We start from the raw sequence: 26,426 nt of genomic DNA on the forward strand, positions 1-26,426 counted from the left end.
CTACATGAAATGGAACCATGGTTCTGTAAATGTATGACTGATCTGACTGGGTTTGCTACACTGCTGTGGAATACACTGAACATTTCACATTATCCAAAAATGGAATCAATGGGCATATGGCAATTTTACAGGGCAAAAGATATTACCATTGTCCAGCAGAAATCCAATTCTCATCGAGAGCCAATCAGTTTGCTCTTTCATTCACATAACCAAGGTGTACTTATGTAACTGGAGGTCACTTATACACTTTCAAAGCAGTCACATTAAACATTACCTTTACGTAATTACAGAACTATATAATTTCAATGATAAAAATGTTAAAATTCATGAAAAAAAGTTTATTAATCTTGTCACTTAAAATATTTCACCCAATGAAAAAATATTTTAGCTTGAAGGAATAAGCTTTCTTCAAGACATAGATGACAGTTGGAAATGTCATTATTAAAAACGGCACGGTGAGTCTTCCGGAAGGCTTCTGAATCACAATCACAGGAGTCCGTTTTCAACATTTTCTTTTGGTTGCATTTTCGATAAACAAATTTAGTCCAACGTCCTTATTTGTATACACAGATTTTACATTTAAAGATCTATTAATTACCAAGTTGCCCCTCTAATATATGTTTTAAACAATACTGGCAGCAGATTGATAATGGAGTTTCACAGAAAAATTTATATAAGGCAAAACAATGACAGTGATGAGGCTGCAAAAGTAGTCTTTAAAGGAGGTGGAAGTTTAGGACATGTTGCTGGTATCTTATACAATAACTTAAAACACTGAAATGAGCAACCATTTGTTATTGTATCTAAACCTCTATATCCAGCTGCTGGATGTGTAATTCAGACAGATGACAATTTTGATATCAGGTCAAACGCACCATATCACGCTAAATCGGAGCCAAAATTACATTTTCAAAAACAAATTGCTGTATAGACGTGAGTTTGTTCTCGAAGAACAGCTGAAAAGGGCAGTCATCAGCAGTTCCCATAAATGCTCTTGTAGCTTGCATTACCTCGTCTTTGCCAGTAAAACCTCACAATATTTCAGATCTGTTATTACAAAATAAGAAAATGTGTACATTAAAAAATACAGTAAAATGATACATTCACTGAAATTATCTAAACTGCAGGGAGCCTTGGGAGTTCTGACCAACAAGTTCTGTTTTTCACTTTAGAAAAAGAACTCTTTCAGGAAGGCACAGTTCTCTGTCATCCATGTTTAAGATACTAGAACAATAGCCAAAAACGCCTCAGGGCCAAAGACAATTGAGATTCAGATCTCTTATAATAGGCAATCCCAAGGGCCAGAGGTTATTGTAGGGCAAAATAACAGCAACCCATAGACCCGTAGATTTGTGAGGGTCCTTGGGTCTGGAGACGCCCCCCCTAGTTAAAGTCCCGGTCTGGCTGCTGGAAGCCTGTGTGCTCTAGAGTTCGGTGGCTGGGCCCCATTCCATGTCATCGGACGCGGCATCTTCCGCCGAGCTGTCGCTGCCATGGATCTGAGTGCGTCTGATCTGCACCGCGTGATGGTGGGCGAACCTGTCGGGAACACAGAGGGAACGCACTCAAACGCATGAGCCTTGGCACAACGCCAAATGTGATCTAACAGACTGATCTCCATTTAAACTCTGAAACACTACTATTTTGTTTAGACGGAGTTTCGTGAGGAGCATCTTTATTTACTTTTCTAATATTAAAAAATGGCTACATAGTCTTGTCAGGTGTGTGATGGTTCCGGTGTCAGTTTGTACTTACACAATCAATGGAGGAGTGGGCCTCTCCTGGGGTCCAGCCTGTCGAGTCTGAAAGAAGGAAAAGTTCTATCAGCTTTGAACTTTCTCGCCAAGATGCCATGTTTTACATGTAAAAATAAATACTTGAGGGCATTTTAAAACTTTTGTAAAAATTGCACAAAAGCAAGGCCAGTGTAATGAAAAATATGTTTTTAAATAAAATACTGAAAGACATACTGTCAAGAAAAAATGTAAATAAAATGTACACCTTAAAATATAAAGACCCGTTAAGGGGTGAACCCCCGCAGTCAGTGTCATTCAGTACCTTCTGGAGTTTCTCCTCGATGTCATTCAGTGTGACGGCCTCGTTGACCTCTGGGAGCACCTCAGCCGCAGGGGCTTCAGAATAAGAGTTTCTGGAGGGAGGGTCTGGGGCACGGAAGCTGGGGGGCTCCTCGTAGGGGGACGCCGGGACCGGGGGGTCTGTGACGCTGAACTCGGAGGGGGAGTCCGAGAAGCTGTGCGAGGAGGGGACATCGGCGGCGGGTGGAGGGGAGTCGGGGGAGTAGCGGGGGGGCTGCGGCTTGGGCACGTGCAGGATGGGCGGTATCTCCCGGGCGGACGCGTCCTCGCCGTAGGGCTCCGCGGGGTAGGAGTCGGACGCCGGGTCCGAGCTCTCCGGCTCCAGGGCGGGTTCCGAGGACCGGGCCAGCGCCTGCCCGGCCCGCCTGCTCTTCGGGTTCCTGTCCCGGTGCTCGTAGGACTCCTCCAGGTCCTCGTTGTCGGTGTAGGGCTCGCCGTCCGTGTAGGGCTCGCCGTCCGTGTCCTCGTAGTCGCTGTTGGCCCGGCTGTCGCAGCTCAGGTAGTCTGAGGACTCCATGCGGTTCAGAGCGTCCAGCTCCTCATCTCCACCGCCCTCTAGCTGCAGAGTCGCAGAAGCACACAAAGAGGTTAACGCTCGCTCACGCACGCTCTGCGGTTTGTGTGCCGCACAGGGTGGTGGCAGAACCGGGAGGAAAACATGTGAATTAGGGACATTAGGGCTTCCTCACCGTGACTTCCGACACCCAGACCGGCTTTGCCTGCTGTTCCCGGATTTTGTCCTTAAGAACGTTATACCACACGTAGGAGCTGGGCTGGAGGTCAATACGCCCTGAAGGAGGAGGAGGGGAAAAGGAAGAAAGAGAGAGAGAGAGAGAGAGTGTGAGAGAGTCAGGGGGTGAGAGAGGGAAAGAGAGAGAGAGAGGAAGAGAGTGGTGAAGGGGGAGAGAGAGAGGAAGAGTAGTTAAAATATTTTTTTAAATGCCTTAAATTTATTGTACGTTTGACCTGGTTCCCGTGCATCTTGGCAAATTCACTCGGGAAGAAACAAGTGTAAGAGCAGCAGAGTCTGCTGTGGGGTTCCAAAAAGCGAATCTTCGGTGTTTACCAGCGAAGAGGTGACTGTAGTACTTCTTGATTTTGAGCGCCTGGTTGTAGAGGCGGCGGGAGCTCTTGTTGGAGTCGGGACAGAGCCGCTGCCTTATGGCCTTCACGTCCTTGCGGCTGTGCGGGTCCAGGAACAGCACCAGCGGGTGGTACTGGATGTAGTTCAGCCTCTCGATGGCGGTGGGCGTGATGTCCAGCAGTGGGTGCTTGTCCTGCAGGACAATGCAACAAGTTTCATTTAGTGCTGCTTATAAAAGGCACTGACCAATCGGGGCAGCTATAATCACTGAACAATGAACGATTTCAGGAGGAGGGTCTGGATGAAACCCGAAGCATGGTGCAGCTTCTGAGGACTCCGTGCCGATGCGGCGGTCCACTCACCTTCTCTGAGATCGCTCTCACAGTGTCCAGCTTAATGACGGAGGAGGAGCCTTCCCCCCCACTACGAGGGACCATATCTGTGAGAGGGACAAGGAGCACGCTCTGAAACACCAGCCTGGGCACATATCCATTCATCCATTCATTCATTATCATGATCACTGCCATCATCACTATGGAGTTTAAACTCCATCCACTGCTAGATAATAGACAGCATACCTGCCACCTCAAATTCCTTAGGCATTTCTCTGGCCAGCTTCTCCATGGCAATATCGTTGATGGGACCCAGAATGACAATGGGCCGCTTAAAGCTGGCTGCAAGGGTACAATTCAGCAGTATTAAAGTCAGTTTCCACGGTGATACTGAATTTCCACAGTTTTCCTCTGCTCTGGCAGGCCTGGCGTGAGGAGCCTTTTCTCTCACCTTCTCTCAGTAGCACCCTTTCGTACGCAGGGTATCTGCCCTGGATGGTCAGCTGAAGGAGGTCTTCGCGGCTCTTGCGGACGTTCTTCTTGGCCCCTCTGAGGCCCCGTAGCTTCCAGAACTCTGCCCTGGGCCCGGAGGCCTGCCGCTCAGCCCCGCTGGCCCTCTGGCTTTGCTCAATGCTCGCCAAGGTCTCTGCCCTGTGCCCGAAACAGTCACCGCCCCATTTAGCATTAGCATCACAGAAAACTGTACCAGCCCATAACGCATTCATGCTCAGGCAGCCTTTACTTAATGCAAGGGTTGTTTCACCAGCCAAATTTTACATTAAACAAACCAGTGTTGCCACAGAAACCCATCTATTAGGGATGTAGGGAATATGCAGTATTGGTTGTGATTTTAGAGCTCCAAATACGGAGATGCATTTTCGGAACAAAAACACACAGATTAACATATTAACACAAAATTTAAAAGCAGGTGATTGCCTGGTAGAATTCAAGCGGTTTCTTTTTTTCTGAAGCTTTTCTTTTTTAGTTGGAGTGGGTTGTTAATCTGATGAGCAGAGAACCGTTGCGCTGAACAAGTATCTGGGCATCAAAATTCATCTTAATTGAAGAAGCCTGAGACTGTAGCTCAACGAACCTGGACTGGTTGGGGATGGTGCCCCTGTCCAGCTCATGCAGATCATTCCCCATACGCGCGGCGAGCCAGTTTCCCAGCTTCCCGCGGTACATGGTGTCCAGCACACGGAACACCTCGCCTCGGGTAAAGCTGAGGCCCTTGGGCCCCTCTGCCTCGTGATCGAAGTGCGTGCGGATGTAGAAAGAGTCGCCAAGACCCGACTTCATAATCTTTCTGTAAACTGAAGAAGGGACAAAGGAGGAGTGTTTTTAAAAGTAAAATAAACTATTTCTACTGTACTTATATATTTATGTTCAATGTACTGTACTTTATTTATTACACCTCCTTTAGACAAAAATACTGGTGGCCATATCATGTATGAATATTAATGATACAGCACTGAAAAACTTCAGATTCACAGCGTCCCCTTCTCTCCGCATCCTGTACTCACTGTCCTTCTTGTTCTGGGTGATAACATCCACTTGCTCGCCCGTACGGATGTTGAGCAGGAACATGGCAGCATCCTCACGGGTGAAGTGGCTGAAGTCCACATTGTTCACCTACCAAAAACGTGGCGACAGTGACAGGTGAGGAGCAGGGCTTACCGGTATGCGGTATGTTTTAATAAAGGTAAGTACAGAGCAGGGGCTCCAGGTGTGTGGTGTGTGTGGGGTTTCACATCACGCCAACCTTGATTATCTGATCTCCTTCTATCATGCCCTGCTGCTGGGCCGGGCTGTTGGGCTGCACTCCTCCAACAAAGATGCCCACATCGTTCCCGCCCACGAGCCGCAGTCCCACGCTCCCCTCCTTCACAAACCGCACGTTGTTCTGGTCCGAGCTGTACCTGTGAAAGAGAGAAGGAAAACCACGCCCAGATTTACCACAGTGTTTATTACCACTGGGCCCATTCAGGTAAAATTCCAGTTTATATGTAAAACCAAAAAACTGTTTAAAAATGTCATAGTGTGGCTCATTTGAAAAATTCAAACAGAGGAGTTTCACGACAAACTGAGGGAACCCACCCTGAGTTACTCGTGATGTACGTGGGGGAGTCGGGAGGTAAAGAGTAAAGCGGCTCCTCTTCAGGGGGAGCTGAAATCAGTCAATCAGGAAGAACAAATTCAGTACCATAGTTATGCACCAGGTGGCGCTCTAGTATGTGACCAAGGATGTTTACAAACTACTTACTGCGTGTCACAGGTCTGCCTGACAGGGAAACCCCGGAGCGGAGAGTACCGTTGACAGAGTGTGAATAGCTGGAGGGGTACAGATATCATTCAGTTACAATTCAACATTTGGGGCCTTTTTTTGGTCAAAACGTCAAAAAAGAGGCCGTTCAGTCACATATGAGCACGTGGTGTGAGTGCGCTCCAAGAGCAGCAGGCTTCGTTTCAGAGGCTATTCATGTGGACATGGGTAATGCGTAGAATGCAAATGTAGTAACGTGAAACAGAAAGAGAAAATGGGACAGAGATAGCTTATCATGCCATCAGTGACTAATCATTTGAAGCAATCAGAGTGTTTTGCTGTGGAGAGAACAATGATTGACAGCTCATTGTAGCCCCGCCCAATATGGGGTTTGAGAGACCTCTCCCACAAATGAGTGACAGCAATGTCTATGAGGGGCACACTCCACCTGGGAGTGCTTTCATGGTCTGCGCTCTCGAATCTTCTGGGGGGAGAGGGGGCGCGTTCGGATTCTGAAGAGTCTGAAAGAGAGGGACACAGAGTGAGGACCTGACTTTCTCTTCATCACATTTCACACGGGGGGAGACCATTGGGCATATATAGGAACTTGAGAGGCAGAAGGAGCCAAAAGTTGCAACAACCAATATGGCGTCCAATGAACCGCAACTCACAGTTTCCCCATAGGCCACACTGGAGAAACGCCCGCCTTTTTCTAGCAAACTAAGGGATTCACAGTCATATTTTCAACACAGTTATACCCATAATATATAAGAATAAGAATCAATGTGTGATTTTACTTGACATGATTCAATACCAAAGTTATAGTCAAGTTATGCCCATTCTGTATCATTGACTTCAGTGGGGGATGGTGGATGGGGATCTGTCAAAGGTCAAATATGAAGAGGCCAATAGGAGCTTTGGGAGATGACATTAAGGAGAACTGCACTACTCCAGGGAGGTAAGAGATTCTGCTTTTAAAGTAGCAACTGACCTTCAGAGGGAGGCCTGACAGGAGTTGTGCCTCTTCGTGGGGAGTCCTGCTTCAGTAACTGGGGTGAAGACCGCATCTCAGGAAGAACTCTAATGGGTAAGGGATTTAAATTCAGCATAGCACTTTATGTAGTTTAGTCAGCATACATTGCCATTCCAGACAGCAACACAGCAGACTTAGTCATTGAAGGCATGCACACCAATGGTTTTATTTGGAGCGCTACAGTCATTTCTCTTGGTACCAGAGCCAGCCCAACCTAATAAGCGATACAAGTGGCTGCTTAGGACCCTGTGACCACTAGGGGTCTTCTAATTATTCTAAAATATATAGATTATTTATGTTTGGTGGGAAGGGCCTCGAAATCAGATTTTGCTTTGGGCCCCTGAAAGGCTAGGGCTGGTACTGCTTGGTATCTCAGTTGTGACATTGCCCTGTTTCACTATCGAGCAGACGAACCAGTCTGGCACCATACTTTTATCTGCCACACTCATCTCTCCCCTGAGCATCGGGAGGAGCTCAACAAGCAACCCAAATCCTACAAATGCGTCAACAACAAAAGTGAGCAGCGGGAGCTGAGTGAACCCATGCAAAAGGTCATGTCGATAACCCTTTATAATCGATCTGCACCTTCAATGACCAATCGGGTGTAAGTGTGTCTCGCCTGGCATATCTGACATTCTTGTATTCACCTATAGTATTAGTCATTTCTATCAGCTGCTAGCCATTAGCCGCGCTAATTGGGCACCGGTCTCACCTGGTTCTTTCCACGGACTCTCTGAAATCCCTGCTGCTTGAAGTAGCTTGTCTGGTGAATGAGTCGTTGCTGGCCTCGGACTCCGTTTCTGAACGTCCTGGACAAATGCGTATCTCCGTCATATTCATCCTCTCCAGTTTTTGATATCACATGTCAATTACGTTTCACATTAAGCCTCCATTTTCATTATTGGAAATGAAATGGAAGCACTTCTTACACCAAACCAAGCCAGCTGTTTAGCATTGAAAAGGCCTGGGTCAAATACTGAAGTATCAGAGTATATGTTTTTTCATTTACATTATCATGTCATCATTGAACAGCATTCAAATACAATGCAGACAAACAGCTTCATACTTTATGCATCTAAATACTTTATAAAAACTAATACTTTATCGAAGGAATTTCAAATAATTAAGCTTATTGTATTTCCATCAATCTCTCCAAATGTAACATGGATTTATAATGACTACTGACTGTAAATGTGGGAGAAGTTATACATACACATATGCATAAATGCACTGATCTGCTATTGTCCTCATTAGTACTTCTCTGGCATTACAGTTAAATATCTGACTTATTGTCTCATTGTGGATCTTGGAACTAGTATGTTCTTGTATGAGGGCAAAACATACAAGACATTTATTCACAAAAAATAAGAACTTGAACAAAAATGCTGAAATAAAAAAATCTGATAGATGTCAATAAGAGCATGATATATTAAAAAGACAATTTAACCTATAAAACGAAGTATTTTAACTAAAAAAAGTAATAATAATAAATTTAAAAAACAGGGGGTCACAAACTCACCCCTTCCCTGAGGAGCGACCACCTTTGTGGGGGGGATCCATCGTGGGGGTTCCACAGAGGGGGATTTCTCCAGGGTCCCCCTGAAAACAGCCAGAGACAGGAAGTCAGGTAAACGCCACACCCCAGACAAGAGCGCAGAGAGACGGTGGAGGATGGAAATATTCACCCCTCAAGGCCTGTGGGGGCATTCTAACATGACAAAAGACACGCTGATAACCCTAGGGACAGACCCCATTGCGGCAGAATAGCTGCATTTCAAAAGTAAAATTGAGAGTTGTAGCATGTTTACAGTGGAACGTTTAAACTATCCGCCATGTGATTTATCCACAAAAAGAGGTAAACAATTTCAGTTTTTATTGCTTTAAATATTCAAAATATTTGTAAAATGATAGGATTTTTGGCCGTTGCTTATTCTTCATGCACAATGATTAAACCACATTCAGAATTATTGGGCTTGTTTTGGATATAGATATGTACCTTTATGATGATTGGACCATTTGAAATGAAAAAGCACTTCTGAATGTGTGAGGTTGATATAAGCTATAGATTAGATCGCAATCCAAATTCAAGAACACAGAATCCACTGCCCCATTTGTTTTGGGTTTTCATATTAATGCACATAATCAGGGACTTGCTCAATGTGTTCAGTTCCTTTTATTGGTCGGCATACAAAAGGAGGTAAACAAGCACACATTTCCGTAAACAAGTAATACAAACGAGAGACAAAATAAAGACACAAAGCATCTCTAGGACAACTATCAAAATAAACGCAGCACAAAAAAACAGAAGTAGAGCGAGAATGAGTTTTAAAAATGACCATTATAAAATTTAAAAATTTAAAAAACAATAAAACTGGAACACAAAACACGTAACAGTGGATCATGCAGGCAGTAAGATCTGGCATGCATCGGCTGCTCAGCTCTCCAGTCCAGGAGGTCTTGTAGAGGTCTGCTCCCTTTCAGCAGGGTGTGGGGGTGTGGCGGGGGGGTGGGGGGGCTCCCTTCATCTGTACCTGTATCTGCTCCTCGAGTCCTGGCTGGCCGGGGTGCCCTGTCGGCGGGGGGGGCCGGAGCTGCCGTCCGATTCGGTCTCAGAGTCATCTGAGGAGGAGGGGGGCGGGACTTCAGTATCAACAACAACATTCCGTACCACATCAACAGTGAATGCATCACTCCAAATGACCTTTATGATGAGGTGCTACTGCAAAAGAACAGGCAGCAGTGTAGTATGGGTACGGAGCTGGTCTAGTAACCTAAATATGGTCACAGGTTCGATTCACAGGTAGGACACTGCTGTTGTACCCTTGAACAAGGTACTTAAGCTGCGTTGCTTCAGTATATATCCAGCTGTATAAATGGATACAACGCAAAAAAAAATGTTGTGTAAGTCACTCTGGATAAAGGCATCTGCTAAATGCCTGTGAAGTAATGTAATCCTAAAGAGGATGTAATGTTTGGTAGGGAAGCGCAAGAGATGATACTGCCAATGCTGATTATTTCCTATAGTTGTTTTTTTAAACAGACTCTTTTGGCACTGGATATAGAATGTCAGTACACATCGAACAAAGGTATTTTTTAAAAACAGTGTGAGCATTGTTCAGTCTGCTTTAAAACTCCTTTATTTCCACCTAAATTGTAGTCTCTGTTGGATTTGCATAGCACACACTGTCATTGACATTCCACAAAAATTTATCGTCAATAATAATAAGGGCAAAATATTTATACTCAGGAACTATATCTAATGAAGCACCAGTACAGTAAGTGGTCTGAGGAGTTCTTGCTTGTTCCTGAAATCAGTAACCATTTTCTTTTGTTTCTTTTTCGTCTGCCTGAAACCAGCAAATCGCTGGCACTCCATCTCATAGAAGGAAAATGTCCTCTCTATAATTCTATAATGATTGACAGAGAGATGACACACTGACCCTGTGTCACCCTCAGATTGGTTCAAAGGGACAGCTGGTGTAGTGTGTAGTCGTTTGTGTATGAGGTAAAGAACGGAAGCGACGCACAACTTCAGGGCACACCTCTGTGACTGTGGACGACTGCCCAGAATTCTCACACAAAACAAATTTCCAGTCTTACCAGAAATCTTTAATACGTTTCATAAGTGTGTTTTTATCCCCATGTACACAAGCCTTTCTCTGGTGAGTCCGTCTGCCTGAACTGAGTTGAAGGCCAAAGAAAAGTAAGCAAATGAGATGAGGAAATGGGAGCCACGTGTGTCCGTGTGTGTGTGTGTGTGTGTGTGTGTGTGTATCTGATTCACGGTTGCGGTAGCAGACAACACCACAGTTTGTATTCACAAAGCGCCTCTGGGTAGGAGTGCTGATCTAGGATCAGGCTTCTTTTGTCCACATCCATCCATTCCTCCATCCGTCCATCCATCCATTATCAATACCTGCCTATTCCCGGTCAGAGTTGTGGGGGTGCTGGAGCCTATCCCAGTGTGCACTGGGCGAGAGGCTGGTCACCAATCGCAGGGCACACACACTATTCACTCACACACTCCCACGTATGTCTTTGGACTGTGGGAAGCAAACGGAGCACCCAGAGGAAACCCACGCCGACACAGGGAGAACATGCAGAACTCCACACAGAAACCTTGAACACAGGACCTTCTTGCTGCGAGGCGATAGTGCTACACACTGCACGACCATGCCGCCCTCCACATCCAACCCTTATTCACTTTTGAGTCAAAGGCCAAATTCATCCTAGGTCAGCGCTCCTGATCAGAGATGCTTTGTGAATATGGGCCTGTGCCTTCTTACAGGTGCAAACTGGAATGGGTCCAGGATAATGCATTCAATAGCTGTTTGGTTCAGTAGGCTCTGGTCGGGAATTAGAATGATTGCTGATGTTTCCCCTGATTTGGAGAAATACTATATATAATGTGTGCTTTGTTTCGGACGTCTTTCTTTGTGGGATACCCGTCCAGCAGGTCTGGTCCTGGAGGCTCACATACTGTATATGAGAAAGGCACATTCGGCTGCAGCACTGTTAAGGAAACTGCTGTTCTGGAGTGGAAGTTATGTTAGGTCACTCTGGATTACAGCGTCTGTTAAATGGCCATAATGTAATGCAATGGATGGCACTGAAACCCCTGGCCCGTCAGACAGCACACACTGTTTTACTTGCGAGGGCGCGGGGGCTCACCGATAGGCCGGGCTCTCATAGGGGAGGGGCCTCGACGGGGCGAGTCTTGCCGCAGAGGGAGCGGGGAGGCACGGAGCCCTGGATGGGGCAGGTCGGGCAGGACTCTGGGGAAGAGAGAGAAATGGGCACAGGACAAATTTATTAAACAAACAGGACAAATGTGTTTAACACACATGACAAATGCCTTAAACACAGGAAAAGTGAGTTATTTGGTTCTTTTTAATTCTGCCTCCAGTTCAAGCCCTTTGAGTGTCTCCTCTCCCCATTCCCCCATTCTCTGTACCTGTATCTCGAATGGCTGTCCGATTTGGGGCTGTCCCGTCGAGGCGGGGGCGAGGCACTCCGGTCCGAGTCAGACTCCGAAACCGCTGCAGGGAGACAGCAGACAAAATCAGCACGGGTGCAGAGAGAGACCCCCTCCAAGCGGTCCGGCTCACTTCCACAAGATGACCCAACAGCCCTTTCCTCCTGCTCCCCAGCACAGACACACGCCGCCTGGCGGTCAGACCGTTAGCGGGCCCGTCCCCTTACCTTTCCGCGGGCGCGAGGCGGTGGAGGAGGGGCGGGGGGGAGCCCAGTGCGCCGCCTCCAGGCTGTGGGATATGGGAGAGGATCGCGGGTTGGGCAAGGCGATGCCAGAGAGGGTTCTGGGAAAAAAATAGAACCTTCAGTCAAAATCCAGTATACCTCAGTACCGCACAAAATGCAATGCAATGTACCAGTATTATTACAAACATATTTATATTACGTTATGTATGTATATTACGTTATGTACGTACGTATATATTTATTTGACTTAATTCAGACAGGGTAAAAGCAGAGAGGCTTACAGATGAGATCACAGTAAAAACAGTGGTGTGGAGAGCGTTTGAACCCGGGGCTACATGAGGGATTTGCACATGAGGTTCGCTGTCTGTCCCCCTCCTGACGACACCGCCTGATCTCCCCGTGATGAAACATCTTACCCGTATTTGCTCCTGTGATCAGGAGCGTCTCGGCTGGGGCGGGGTGAGGGACTGCGGTCGGAGTCCGAATCTGAAGGAGCTGCGACAAAAACAGAACAGGTACGCTCCAAAATTCAGTCACTCACTTTAACCTCTATGGCTGTTCCTGAGGCATCGATGACTGTCGTCCATATTAAGAGCCAATCAGACGTTCTTATTCTCATTTACTCCCGCCTACTTTCCCTTCCAACTCTGCACTGCAGTACAACTCAACAGCTGATAAGAGGATCTGAGGCAAGAGGCGCAGAGCATGAAGAATGACACAGGAAGTGAGGTCATAACAAACAGCAGGTATAAACAGTGTTTTATGCTAGTGTGGACACAGACATTTTGAAAGAAAGGAAGAAGAACTTTATGAACTAGCAGATTCCATTCAGCTTATTCCATTTGGTTTTTTACTCAGTTGTACAGACTATATGCTAAACTAGTGTGCAAAAGCTGCTGGGTTGGCCACCCCCTGGGTTGGCCTCCCCCCTCCCTCTGCTGGACTCACCTCTGCGGGGGGGCTGGGAATGAGTGGGGGGACGGGTCAGAGTGGAGCGTAATGGTGGAGAGTCACGAGCCTTGGAGGGAAGAGCAGCTTCTGCTCGATGGTGTCTGCAGTGAAGGAGGGTGAGGCTAAGGGTTAGCATCTTCAGACACCAGTGCGCAAGTGGAGTTAGCCTGGTGCCGTATGTGTGTGTGAATGCGTGTGAATATGTGTGTGTGCACAAATGTGTGTGAGCGCGTGTATGTGTGTGTGTACTTTCGTATATGCATGTGTGTGTGAGTATGTGTGTGGGTGTGTGCACGAATGTGTGTGAGCGCGTGTACGTGTGCACGTGCCTGCGTACATGCATGTGTGTGTGAGTATGTGTGTGTCTTGTTCAGGTGAGCTTACTTGCGCGGGCGTCGGACTCGGTCCCGGGTGGAAGCGTGGAGCTCCGACTCCAGATCAGAAATGTCTGAAGAAGAAAAATAAGACCGTTGAGGCAGTACAGGAGCACAAATGTGTCAAACTCATGTGTGACTCAGCAGCTGTACAACACGGGCCCCAAGCTCCAGTCCTGGAGGGCCACAGCCCTGGCAGCTTACTGCGGTTTCATTCTGAGCAGTGGCCAGTCTCGGCCATCGAAACAGGGAGTGTGGACTCTTTAGCCAATCAGTGACTTAAACGCTTAATCACAGGAACAAAAAAAACCAGCAGAACCTGCAGCCCTTCAGGACTGAGATCCAGAAAAGCTGATGATACATTGAGACATCTCACTGATCTCCTGTTTGCTTCTCTGTTAACCCTCACCCTCGAGCTCCGAGCTGCTGTTTCCATGTTTCTCCTCCTCGCTGTTGGGGGCGCTGTCAGTCACCTCAGGGATGCTGACCAGGAACTTCCTGTCGTCTCTCAGGACCAGCATGGTAAGCTTGCCCCTGGACTTCTCCACCAGGTGCTTGGTCTCCAGCAGGGAGAGGTTCTCAGTGGTCATGCCATTGATCTGAGCCGCATTGAGAATAGAGGTTCGAGTCAACACTCATAGCAAAATGCAACATTAGCAAACGACCACCATAGTGAAGAAGAACTGAAAGCACAGCAGCACAGCATGCTCAACTCAGACTAATGAAAAGCTTTCTTTCACGGGGGCTGGAACCTCAAAAGATAAATCAATGAAAAAATAAACAGTCTTGCACACCGTGACGTAATCCAGTTGTATTAAAAAATGACTGTATCCAGCTGTGGTGTACAGACTGTTCATTTTTTCCAAGAACTGAAAGTAAACATCTGCTTTCCTACACAGCAATTCACAGCTCGATGCTCTTTTTCAACACCATCGAAAACCCTTCTGCTCAAAGAGCGGTCACTCACCTTGAGAACGAGGTCTCCCTCTTCTAAGGTGCCCTCCTTGGCTGCCAGGCCGCTATCGGTCATGTGTTTGATGAAAATCTGGCTGCCCAGCTTGAGTCCGTACTCTGAGGGCGGAATTAAAACGAAATGTTAGCCGCAAAGCATGCGATCGTGCACACAGAAAGCCTTTTCCATCAACACTACAGTCTAGCATGCGAGCGTGCACACAGAAAAGAACACTACAGTCTAGTATGCGAGCATGCACACAGAAAGGAACACTACAGTCTAGCATGCGAGCGTGCACACAGAAAGGAACACTACAGTCTAGCATGCGAGCGTGCACACAGAAAGGAACACTACAGTCTAGCATGCGAGCGTGCACACAGAAAGGAACACTACAGTCTAGCATGCGAGCGTGCACACAGAAAGGAACACTACAGTCTAGCATGCGAGCGTGCACACAGAAAGGAACACTACAGTCTAGCATGCGAGCGTGCACACAGAAAAGAACACTACAGTCTAGCATGCGAGCGTGCACACAGAAAAGAACACTACAGTCTAGCATGCGAGCGTGCACACAGAAAAGAACACTACAGTCTAGCATGCGAGCGTGCACACAGAAAGGAACACTACAGTCTAGCTGAGTGAGTGCTGAAGCCCAGCGTATGAGTACGCGTGGTGCCGAGCGTTCAGATTCACTTAAGGAAATTTCTACATGGGCCACACAATGGGATGCAAAGCTCCCACAGCCACTGCGGTGACACAGGACCTGCGCCAGTTGCGTTTCTCCCGTGCGGCTCAAGCAGTCCTGCAGTAAACAAATTCCGTTCCCCTCCCCGGGCAAAAGGAGGGGACCGGTCGCCCTTTCGCTCGCGGTGCTGGCGAGCCGCCGCGGCCGCCCCTTACCGTCCGTCAGGTTCTTCTTCAGCAGCGTGGCTTTGACGGGCCGGCTCGGGCCCTCCTGCTTGGGCAGCCGCTTGAAGCCGGACATGATGGGCAGGGCGTGGCCGTTGCGGTCGGGGGTGGAGCTGCGGCTGTGGCGGCCGCGGCGGCCGTAGGGGTCGCTGCCGGAGTCGGACGCGCGGCGCTGCCTCCTCCCCGGCGGCGGCTCGTCGCTCAGCAGGTTGGACTGGGAGGCCGAGCGCACGGGCCGCGTGCTCGAGGGGAGCTGGATCTTACGAGGCCTCTTCACCGTCTGAGAGGGGCGAGCGGTCAGGGCGTCAGACTCACACACACTACAGCTCTCAAACATTCACTCACACTCACTCATTCACACTTACACACTCACTACAACACTCAAACACTCATACACACACACTCACTTCAACTCTCAAATCACCACAATCACATTCACTACAACACTCAAACACTCACACACACACACTCACTACAACACTCAAACCATCAGACTCACTCACACAAACACTCACACACACACACTCACTACAACTCTCAAATCACCACAATCACACTCACTACAACATTCAAACACTCACTCACACACACAAACTCACTACAACTCTCAAACCACCACATTCACAGTCACTACTACACTCAAACTCAAACTCACTCACACACACACACACACACACACTACAACACTCAAACACGCACTCACTACATCACTCAGACCACCACAATCACACTCTAATCGCCACGAATACCACTATTACCATTACTGTGTGAAACAGAACCTATGAAAAGCAGTCACTTGCTTCCATATGCTAGATGAGCAAATTCTGACCAATGGTCCAGTTACACAGAACCACAGTAATTCCACTGGTAACAACTAGTGAATTGATGGGAACAGGAGTTACATGTTTACCTAATTAAGATTCATAAATAAAACCCCACAAGGCGCTTGCCACCTAGTTGGAGATTTGCACTGCCTTATGGGAAAAGATGGTGTATTTCTCAGTGTTTTCATGAACTCACAATGTTTGCGGTCTTGCCACAGGTCTTGAGGTGCTGAATGGTGAACCCAGAGGTGACATTTTCCATGGAAACACCATTCACCATGGCAACTTGATCCCGGATTCTGTTTTGGAGCGGAGAAGAACGAGGTGAGTTTGTGCACGGCTGAACGGTCGCCACATGCTAGCGGGAGTGGCTGACAGGTGTGCAGATTTGGCTAGGGTTAGAGCCTGGAGTTAAAGCAAAACAAATAAAGCTATCACGGACTTATCTTTTAATACTGATTGAAAGACTGAACCCCGTCTGAGGGAACCAGGTAGAACCAGGCACTAACATTCCCAGAAGGTAAGTGGAAAGTGTGTAGGTGTGTGTGTAGTGACTGGAAAGGATTAGAAAGGTGTGGGTGTGCGATTGTTTATTTTTAAGGCATGAGACAGGGAGGTGGGGGGGGCGGAGTCTGACTTACTGTAACCTCCCTGCGGCAGGCCCATTCCGCACCACGTCCGAAATCACGATGGTGTCACCGGCATCTGGGCTGGGCTTGTCCCTGCCTCCGGAAATGGCGAACCCAAAGCCCACCTTGGGATCCTGCGAGGGAGAGAGAGGGGGGGAGAGAGAGAGGGGGGGGGAGAGAGAGAGAGAGAGAGAGAGAGCACATTCCATCAGCCTCGTTCACGGTCTCGTGGCTCGTGGCTCTGGAGCGCAGGGCGTGTCTCTCAAAAACATCTCAAACTGCTGGACTTTGGATCGTGAAAACGGAAACCAAAGCTGCTCCCCGACAGAGCGACATTTCGCAACGCCGCTTCGACAAAGCCGTCCATCAGTATACGACGGATTCCGCTCCTCGCCAAACAAAAAAAGAACAAACTTTCCCATAAAACCACTCAGCCGTGTGCCGGCCCACTACAACACGAGCCACCGTCACCCAAACCAGGCCTCTCGACTTACCTTGATCAGCGTAACAGTATGCTGCTCCCATATGGTCATTTCCTCCATGTCTGCTTTCTGAAACACAAGCAGAAGAGTTGACAATTGAAAGCTTCATAAGGTTGATTAAAACCAGGGAACCTGTCTCAAAAGCCCACACACGGTAGAGGATAAGTACCCAATAATAATATCAGACCAACGACATCGGTTTCGCGAGTTGGCCTGGCCTGCTGGAGAGAGAAATGCCCCCTACGCTACTCTATAAGCCGTCTGAAGAGAAAAGGGAAGTGGGACTCAAAGAGGATTGTTACCAAGCATGTTCTCACCTGCATCATTCCAGTCTTACAGGTAAGGGGGGGCGGAGCCTGCAGGCGGCCACAGCTGTGACAGGCTCTTACCCAGCTCTCCGGAGAGTTCTACGGTGCAGCCTCAACGCTGACATTCGACACCAACGCAGACGGCAAACTGAACCCGTACGCTGCTGTCCGCCGGACAGGCGGCTCAGTTGCATGTTCTTCATACTTTCATACGTCTCTGGTATTCCCTACCGGACGGTACGCCTTCGTCTGACGCTAAAACACGCAGTTCAGCAGAACAGCTTCCTCACTGTGATGCAACATGTTTTCATGAAACAAGTCCAGCGAGACGAACCTCTCCAAATAGGGAAGCTAGGCGTAGAGGACTGCAAACAGCCACACCAGCAGCCAGCGAGTCACCTGAACACAACGACTCCAACAGAAAGCGTGCCAGTGCAGATAAAGACAGACGCCGTCCCGAGTGACACGCTACAGAGACACTGCACAACAGGCTGCTGCTGCACTGTAAACTTCAACAATGCTGGAATATTAAAAAACTGCAGGTCCCTTCATACTACTGACCGAAATGAAACAGGTGAGATGAACATCTGAAAAGGGTCCCCCCCACCTTTTTAAATTTTTAAAAAGTGTTATTTGGGGTAAGGGCTGCACCACAGCAAAGTCCCAGAACATCTCTGTGATGCCGTGAGATTGAGTTTCTGCGGAAGAGTTAAATGACGCCAGGGGCGGGGCCTGGGCTCTCTCAACGAGAAAGTTCAACCTGGTTGTGCTTCAGGAATCCAGCAGACATTCCACACATGAATGCTGCATTGTAGGAGACCAGTGAAAGGACAACAGAAACCATGTATGTGCTCTGTAGTAAACTACGGAAGGGGGGGGGGGGGGGGGGTTGGGGGGAAAACTCCATTTTAAAATTCAGTACTCATAACATTTGACCAGAAAACAGTACAGAGCAGAGGCCAGGAAGGAAATAGTCCAGTTGCAGCAGGATTAGCTTTTAACCTCTCGGTTAAACTTCAACACAGTTCAAACTTAAAAACGCAGCACACAGCACACAGACAGTTTAAGGAAGCAGCTGTTGAACCCCGGATTCCAAATAATGGGCTGTAATATTTTATTGCACAGTCTGCAGCTGATTACTGTAAAACAGGGCCCAATTTGGCCCACAGAACGGTGCCTCCTCTTGTGACCATGTGCTTAGTATAGTGATGCAACCAACAACTTGGACTGAACTGTGACTGACTGTGCCAAGGCCACTGACTGACACTGTTTGAACTGGCTGCCTACAGGTGACAAGGGCGGCATCCATCTTGGGTGGGTGGGGGGGGGGGAAAGCAAACGCAAGAAACAAATAAAAATACAAATCCATGCTTTGCGGCCATAATAGTGGACAACCCCATGGTCCGTAATCTCGCCAGATTGCAGTTGTTAGTCCATAGGATTACAATCAATAAACAATAATCAATGAAAATGTATAATTCACCCAGCTAATTCAGACTAATTCTAGCAGGACATTTTCGTCTTCTCATTGACATATTTTCAGTGGTACTAACGAAATAAAACAAACAATTTAAAAATTGTTCTTGCAAATCATTTTAGTCTCATTATCACTTTCATTATCATTGCCAGTAATACATCACGGTGTGTTTCTATATTCACTTTGATCAGCGGCTGAGTTAGGTGAGCAGTGACTGCTGTTCTCTGTATTCTGAGACACTACAGAACACAGAATAAACAGCAGCTCAGGGTGCTCATTTCAGACACAGCAAATGCAACTCCAGGTGCCCTGAAACTGATGAACAACATTTCAGCAAAGAGAGATGCAGCTGGACATTTCAGTTGAGAGGAGATTAGGCTTCAATTGCAGAGGAATTAGGCTTCACTTGAACAAATTGTTTTACCACAAAATTTGTCATTTATACAAACTGTAATTCACTTTGACAAGGTGCTATATTCAAAGAAAAAAAGAAAGTAAAGTGAAAAGACACTATTTCAATAAATGTGACACACGTTACCCAGTGTTGGCCTTTTGTCTCTTGTTTTATTTCTTTAGTCTGTGGTCCAAAGTTAGATTTAAACATTCGCAACTCAGAACCCCAATAAGACTGCTGCAATGCTGGTCACCAGAAATAAACCAGCACAAATCATCCAACTTGGTCTTTTTCAGACAAATCCTCCAGCCTGGTCAATTTGCTCTTTGACTATCCGTTGGGCTATTTAAAGTACCGACCTCCGGCAAACATAGACTAATGGCTGAGTCACGTTCAGTCAAGTAAGGTGCATCAGCTGTGTGGCAACACTGCTAGCTGGCAGTGAGCCAGTCTGGTCCTGCCACAGGGTAATCGCGGTTGTGCTCAGTACATTAAATCATCAACTGGGGGAAACTGATTGAGACCTCCAAATGTCAGCATTGGCTGCCAACTGATGATACTGTAAGCGAATGTGTGACATCACCAACGCTGGCTGATAATAGATTAGAGGTGGAGTAGCTGGCTGCTGGAAACATGATGGACAGGGTGCCAGACTTCGCCTCTGACGGCAATGAAATGGCTGAATTACGGCAGTCACAGACAAGATGAATACGAGCTCATTCCTGACGTACGAGTAGTGATTCCTTGTTGTAAATCAAAGCACTAAACAGAACCGTTTATTAGTTGGAATTTACCATCTGTTACCATCTCCTCCGACAGCATAAGGTGAAAAAGATAAAGGCTGAACTTACAGCAGTCCTCGGTTAGCCTTTATCACATAGGAACAGGAGCCAAATTGCAACAAAAAAACAAAACAAATATTAGCTGTTTACTTCCAGGGATACTGCTACTCAAAACCAAGCCCTCCCTCCTGTGCTGCTAGAAAAGCAGCTCCTATTCTTCAGCATTCCTGCCTGTGAGTCAGAACAGCAGGTGTGTCTGTTTGTGAAGGTGTGGGGCACCAAGGGAAGGCTCCACAGGCAGCGTAAAGCAGCGGTGACCAATCCCTGTTCCTGGAAACCTACCGTCCTGTAGGTTTTCGCTCCAACCCTTAACAAAACACACCTCATTTAACAGCTAGCGATCTCATTGCGCCGCTAGCTACTAGAATCAGATGTGCCAAATTAGGGTTGATATGAGAAGCCACAGTGCGGTAGATCTCCAGGAACAGAGCCGGTTACCACAGCCGTAAAAGGTTTTAGCTCATGCAGGCTCAGTGATGCAGGTGGACCGATTTGAAGGCCTGTATAACAGACACAATGGAGCTAAACTTAGAAGCTAATGCTATCAGGATGAGATGTGTGGCCCAGTCCATAGAGCAGCTGAATTTTAACCCTTTCACTAATCCCCTTGTGAGCTCGGGGATTGATCCCCCCACCACAGCACCACAGCATCTGTACTGAGATTCCCCTCCCCATCTCTAACCCTTTCTTCTTTCCCCCTGTCTGAATAAAGTTAAGAAATAAATAAGGGGGGTTAACTCTCTGCTCTCCGTAAAAAATCACAGGTTTTACATGCAAGTACAAATATTTGCATTTTGGGCATATTTATCTTTCCCACAGTGTCTGATCTGAAACACCTTCAGATATGTAAGGAACAAACAGATGGGTAAAATAAACAGCAGCCTTTCACTTTTAGGGACTTATCTTCAGCCTGGGGACAGTATCACTGCATTACCTCATGGCCTTTTTAACCCATTTCTTCCGCAGTGCTGACACAGCACAAAAGTCAATAGGGGACGTGTTTAACCCTTTAAGACTTGAGATCGCGCACATGTGATTAGAATGTTCTTAACTGCTGAACATTCTAACGCTGATGTAACAAATCACTACTGGTAACTGAAAGCAGTGGAGTTCTAGAATGCTGGCTTAAAATATTGAAGAAAAAAAACATTCTAAAAAACTTTCTCTTCAAAGCATTAGTTTGGAAATTAAGCCCTAGTCATCTTCAACGCTTCATCCGGAAAGGCCTGTCGAAGGCATGGTAAAATACAGCAACTACAATACATCACTCAAAGACCTGGCATGCAGGACTGCACTACCAAAGCCACCGGTGACATCACCCCAGAATGTTCAGAAACACAACAAACAGCAGTCAGCTCTGGACTAAAGATCCAGCCCAATGAACCCTTGAAGCGGAAACACCTCGTCCACTTCATCTCCCTGAGAGCACGGCAACATTCAGCCTCCCGTTTCAGAGGGCAGAGCGAACTGCAGCAGGCACACGCAGCGGGGAGCTAGCAGCCCACCCCGTTCACTCACACCGAGCTACTCTCAGCTCCGTAACCCAGGGAGACGCGGGCCCTGATTTCCATAGGGATAGAGCAAGATGAGGAAGTCCACCTGTTCCCAGAAAGTGAAGGCAAACCACAGCCCTCCGCCAGACAGTCTTAATAGCCCCATGAAGTGCTTTCTGTTCTGATTTCAAAGTGCATTTAAAGTAGCAACACTACAGCTGACAGAGTACCTCCGTTCACAGCCTTTAATGAGATAAATCAACTTTTAAAACCGACGAAACAAATTCTACACTACTAGTCTTAGCACGGTAACATACAGACCGCCCAAGTGCTTCAACTCACTGGATACTGCAAATCAAAATAAAGCAAAACTGTATGTATAGACAAGTACTCACCACATTGCTGAACCTCACTGCCATTCTAAAAGGAGATTAGGCCTTTATATATTTTTTTTTTTTAAACACGTGCCTGAGGCCTTTCACAAAAAACCCAGGCTGCTTTTTGTTATCCATCACCGTTTACATCATAAAACAAACAGCCACGGGGTTAGAAACCCGAGCCCATCCTGTGTAAGGTACACAAAGAGGTTTTTAAAAACCACGGCCCCCCCAATTATACACATATGGGAGGTAACTCTTGTTAGCTAATGAGAGGATCTGACTATCCTGCTTCTGTTAGAGAAAAACACCTAGCAGAAGCCCCACCTGGGAGAGCCGCAAGCCCAACCCTCAGCCCCTCCCAGTCTGAAAACACTTTCTATTGCCTTGTGTTGCCAGGCATCGGAGCTGGAACTGATTTACATGTGGGCAAGCCTACAACGCAATAAGATAAAACTAGACACACCACGAGCGGCTGCCCTTCAGTGAACAAAGGCATATAATGTAGATGATAAAAAACATGGATGTTTGGTGATATAACACTAGGTGTTATGAACAGCGAGTCCACAGTGGGGCATGGTCATTACTCTGTTCAGCATAAATCGCTAACTTTGCTAAACCAAAGGCCTCCAGAGTTTCAGGCTTGCTTATCAGTTCCAATCATTTGAACTAATCATTGACAGAGAGATTAAGGTCAAGTACTTAAAAGTAACAGGCGCTGCCTGCATATTGAAAGCCAGGAAATGCTTTGTACAGAATGCAGAGGTTTGAACTCGTCCCTCTAGTTATATAGTGCCACACTGTGGAAGCCCTTAGACCTGCAACCGATGATGACACAGCACCCAGCGGCACCAGACAGTGGATTTAGATGGGAGAGGCATCAATATCGCTCTGCCACTGGTGTGATTTAAAATGCAGCTTTAAAAAACGTGATTTCAGATTGTGAATCCTGAGAACATTGCATGTGCCATGTCTATCAGCAAATTCTGATGGAGGCATTTTTTTTCCATAAGGAAAGTAAAAAAAAAAAAAAAAACTCAAGATGAATATTATTCAAGAAAAGCCTACAACAAAGCATCAGAAACTCTCGCTCTCCTGACGTCAGCATTAGTCATTAGTATCTGTGTTTGAGCTGTCAAGTTTTCCTTCGGTGAGGAATCAAGCTGCAATTTCTCAGTGCATCATACTTAGCCAGGATATGAGTCACCTCTAGCCTGGGTGACATACTTGTGCTCAGTGAACAGCCTCTTCACTACACCTTATCTCTGCAGGCCACCATCACTGATACCTCCTCACAAAGTACAGGTGACAGGACACTAAGAGAAGTGTCTTCTGTGATCTTTTGGTTCCTGCGGCTAACTAGCCAATTAAATACAAATGTACAAATGACTTTCTAAAGTCGACTTATTAACTGACATGTTGACACCATATACACATAACAGTGTTCGGTACACATCCAAAATACAAGCGGTAACTTAACTGTTTTTGGCCGGGCACATGAAAACATTCGCCGGGGTAAACACTTCTCCATAAAGCCGCTGATGGGGGCGTGGAGCTGGGGAATGGATTAGTAATGCGAGCCTCCTTGGTTACGGAGAGACTCATTCTCTACACGGCTAAATAATTTACGAGCTCTGTTCACCTTGCTGACTGCACTGCAATGGTTTCAAATGAGGAGGCCTTGCCTTGCTGAGGGAGTCAGACAAGGATAGGCTGAAACTCAGTAAACACTGATACGCACGAGGCCCAAGGCACAGGCAAATGCCTGCATGTTCTGTCAGTCGTCTCCCGTCCCCTTTACTCCTTCATCTCTCAATGAGGACTGCTTTCAGTTCAAATATACACCTATGCACTCATACTGGTACATACACACAGCTCATACCGTGGAGAGATTGGGTTTCAAAAATGTCCAGGGTACTTACTGTACTCCCCTGCAATTAGCAATGCATTTAAATTTCTCATGATAGGCAACTTCCCGATGGTTGTGGTATGCACTGTGCAGAGGGTACAACGGTCAAAGTACTACAGTGTTTTTCCTGTTATATTCAAAAAAAAGGAACCGCATTAGAGCAATCGGTAACCTTTGAAAGAAGTGAACACAATGCTGTTTTAATTCAGCTTCCAGAAAAACAACAGAGCTCTGGACAGAAACATCATGAATCACCATTAATTGGTCTGAGTCTGGGCTCAAAGTGTGCTGCACCTGACCGGAGTTTAGAAGTGACTAAAACAAATGAGCGTGGTGCCAGAGGGTCCAGACACACAAACTTATAGTTTATATCAAGAAACTACAGCGTTCCCTGAGGGCACTGTGAAACAAACCTTTTTTTAGTTTGTTTTCTGGTTTCCTTACTCTTCTGCATCTCTTAATGCATGAAGAGCAACAGCAACTTAATATCAGCAATCACAGCAGGTCAATTACAGATATGTAGGGCCACTGACACTCCAAGTTCTGCAAACGACACCAAGCTTTGCTACTGAGATGCGGCCAGACATGCGCTTACTTCCTCCTTGCTATACGCCATAGGACATCTGCACCTGTCTCTCTGCTTTAAACCACTGCCAATATAGCTAGGTGCATGATAATCCCTATGAGCACAGTTTCACTGAAAGAACAATATCCTTCTTGTGAGTGAAGGACAGGACAGCATGTCAAATGGCCTCAACGCTAGACTGATGCACAGGCTCTGCGTGAAGCTCTGTACACTAACCTACCTGCTTCCGATTGTCTTTCACTCAATGTTTTATGACCACTTACAGGGCGGGTCTTAGAATGCTGTTGACTAATTTAAATGTTGACTAATTTACATTTCAATACATCGCACACATGAAAATATAACTTTCGGTTCCTCAATTTCAAAGCTGAAAAAACAGCCACCTTTAACAAATGTCCTTCGATGTACAACGGCAAATGGCAAATCCATGACGGAAGGAAGTTTACTGGTAGAAGAACATAAAACGAAACGTTTGGAAAGGTGCGTTCAACTCTCCTGTGCAAACATTTCCACTTCGTCGTCAATTCAGACTCCCAAGGAGCAAACGACGAGGTAAGAAAGGCAGAGCAATTTGGAACGCTGTGTGTCGAAACTGCAGCGATACTGACAGGCAGAAACCTGCAGTGTGACCGAACCAGTACGACGAGCCGACGGAGCTATGCGATCAGTGACACAACACACCTCTCCCTTTCACACTAGCCCCTTCTCTCTGGTCACCTGCTCTCTCTCTCTCACACACACACACTGCCCTGCCTCTGTCGACCCTGTCCACCCACACATGCCAACGTCATAAAACGTACCATACTCAGAGCATGTTAAAAGCCACCTGAATGGGTGGGAACACTTTTCTGGACAAATATGGACCAGTTTATGCCATTTTAATTAAACTATTAGAAACACAGGGCAAATAAGTGAAGTTCTAAATGGTTATTGTGTGAATGACCTTTCGCATGAGGTTAAAAATCCACCACTGTACTTTCATAGACACCATTGCTCGATCGCGTCCGCTGTCTCAGGCCAGGTAAAACAAACACAAAAAATCAACCTAAATTACCACAGAAAACATCGCCTATACACATTCATTAATGACAACACGCACAGCAGCCATTTCATTGTAATGTTCTCAAAAAATGTGCATTGGGTAACACTTTTTTTAAATCGAAAGGTCTCTATGAATATGAGTATACAGCTTCGGTAAATAACTGCACACCTATTGGCTATCAGGCCACATCAATGTGCACACAGTTTCACGGAAATTAACCACTTAGCCTACGTAATATCGAAACAAAGACTAAAATCTATTCGAAACTACCTACAATTGTGTATATGCGTGTAATGTCAGAGATACACACTAATATGGACCGTGTTTTGGGCGATTTATTAGCGCGTGCTCACATCTCCGTTCCTTAATCCAATGCCCATAAAGCAGCACAAAAAAGTGTAGCCACAAAATATCTTGAATGCAATTTGAGATCTAACAATTACCCGTTTCCCGTGGGAACGACAGGTGAACAGTCTAACATGAAATGGACACAAAAGTTAACAAAGAGATTACGATGCGTTGGAGCCTACACTTTATAGTAGCCACTTCACGAAAAGTCGATAAAATCGAGACTTACCTGTATTGTACGACAGGAGACTGAATAACTCAAAAGTTCACGAAAAGTGAAACATGTATACGCGACCGTTCAGCCGTCGCCTTTTGGTAGCACTTTAGGACGTCAGGAATTTGTGATTTGCATTTCCTTGCCAACCACGGATCATAATGTGGGAGAACCTACCTGAGAAGGTAGGGCGGGGAGGTAGGGGGAGGAGCGAGCAACCATTATGGCATTGTAACAGGTAGGAGAGACAGTAAGGCGCGCAGGGTTAAGCCAACAGAATTAAAGTT

The 26,426-nt window shown here is 46.7% G+C and overlaps 1 protein-coding gene across 4 annotated transcripts; it reads right to left on the reverse strand.

Moving 5' to 3' along the window:
• Positions 1–317: 317 nt before the first annotated feature.
• Positions 318–26,303, reverse strand: tjp3 (tight junction protein 3). Of its 4 annotated transcripts, none has more exons than XM_035416018.1 (31): positions 26,155–26,303; positions 17,162–17,218; positions 16,680–16,801; positions 16,235–16,337; positions 15,206–15,494; positions 14,321–14,424; positions 13,763–13,952; positions 13,364–13,427; positions 12,977–13,080; positions 12,445–12,523; positions 12,011–12,126; positions 11,763–11,847; positions 11,480–11,583; positions 9,340–9,427; positions 8,328–8,407; positions 7,521–7,617; positions 6,767–6,855; positions 6,224–6,296; positions 5,776–5,843; positions 5,610–5,679; positions 5,275–5,431; positions 5,036–5,144; positions 4,606–4,825; positions 3,964–4,163; positions 3,759–3,854; positions 3,543–3,619; positions 3,163–3,373; positions 2,786–2,886; positions 2,059–2,655; positions 1,756–1,802; positions 318–1,539 (listed from the first exon to the last, which is right to left on the reverse strand). In XM_035416018.1, the coding sequence occupies exons 2-31, from the start codon at positions 17,207–17,209 to the stop codon at positions 1,425–1,427; spliced, it is 3,903 nt and encodes a 1,300-aa protein (XP_035271909.1). In that variant the 5' UTR covers positions 17,210–17,218; positions 26,155–26,303; the 3' UTR covers positions 318–1,424. The 4 variants fall into 4 exon arrangements, with proteins under 4 accessions (XP_035271909.1, XP_035271907.1, XP_035271908.1 ...); XM_035416016.1 differs by lacking the exon at positions 26,155–26,303 and adding an exon at positions 22,059–22,323; XM_035416017.1 differs by lacking the exon at positions 26,155–26,303 and adding an exon at positions 17,467–17,852.
• Between the last annotated feature and the right edge of the window lie 123 nt (positions 26,304–26,426).

Source organism: Anguilla anguilla, chromosome 4, assembly GCF_013347855.1.
Source record: "Anguilla anguilla isolate fAngAng1 chromosome 4, fAngAng1.pri, whole genome shotgun sequence".
NCBI classification, from domain to species: Eukaryota; Metazoa; Chordata; class Actinopteri; order Anguilliformes; family Anguillidae; genus Anguilla; species Anguilla anguilla.

Coding starts and splice junctions, on each gene's coding strand:
- tjp3 (XM_035416016.1), bottom strand. CDS start 22,082: ATGGCAGTGAGGTTCAGCAATGTG. Junction 13,428..13,762: donor CAGCAGCTCGGAGCTCGAGG/GTGAGGGTTAAC, acceptor TTTCTTCTTCAG/ACATTTCTGATCTGGAGTCG. Junction 6,297..6,766: donor TGTCAGGCCTCCCTCTGAAG/GTCAGTTGCTAC, acceptor CCTCTCTTTCAG/ACTCTTCAGAATCCGAACGC.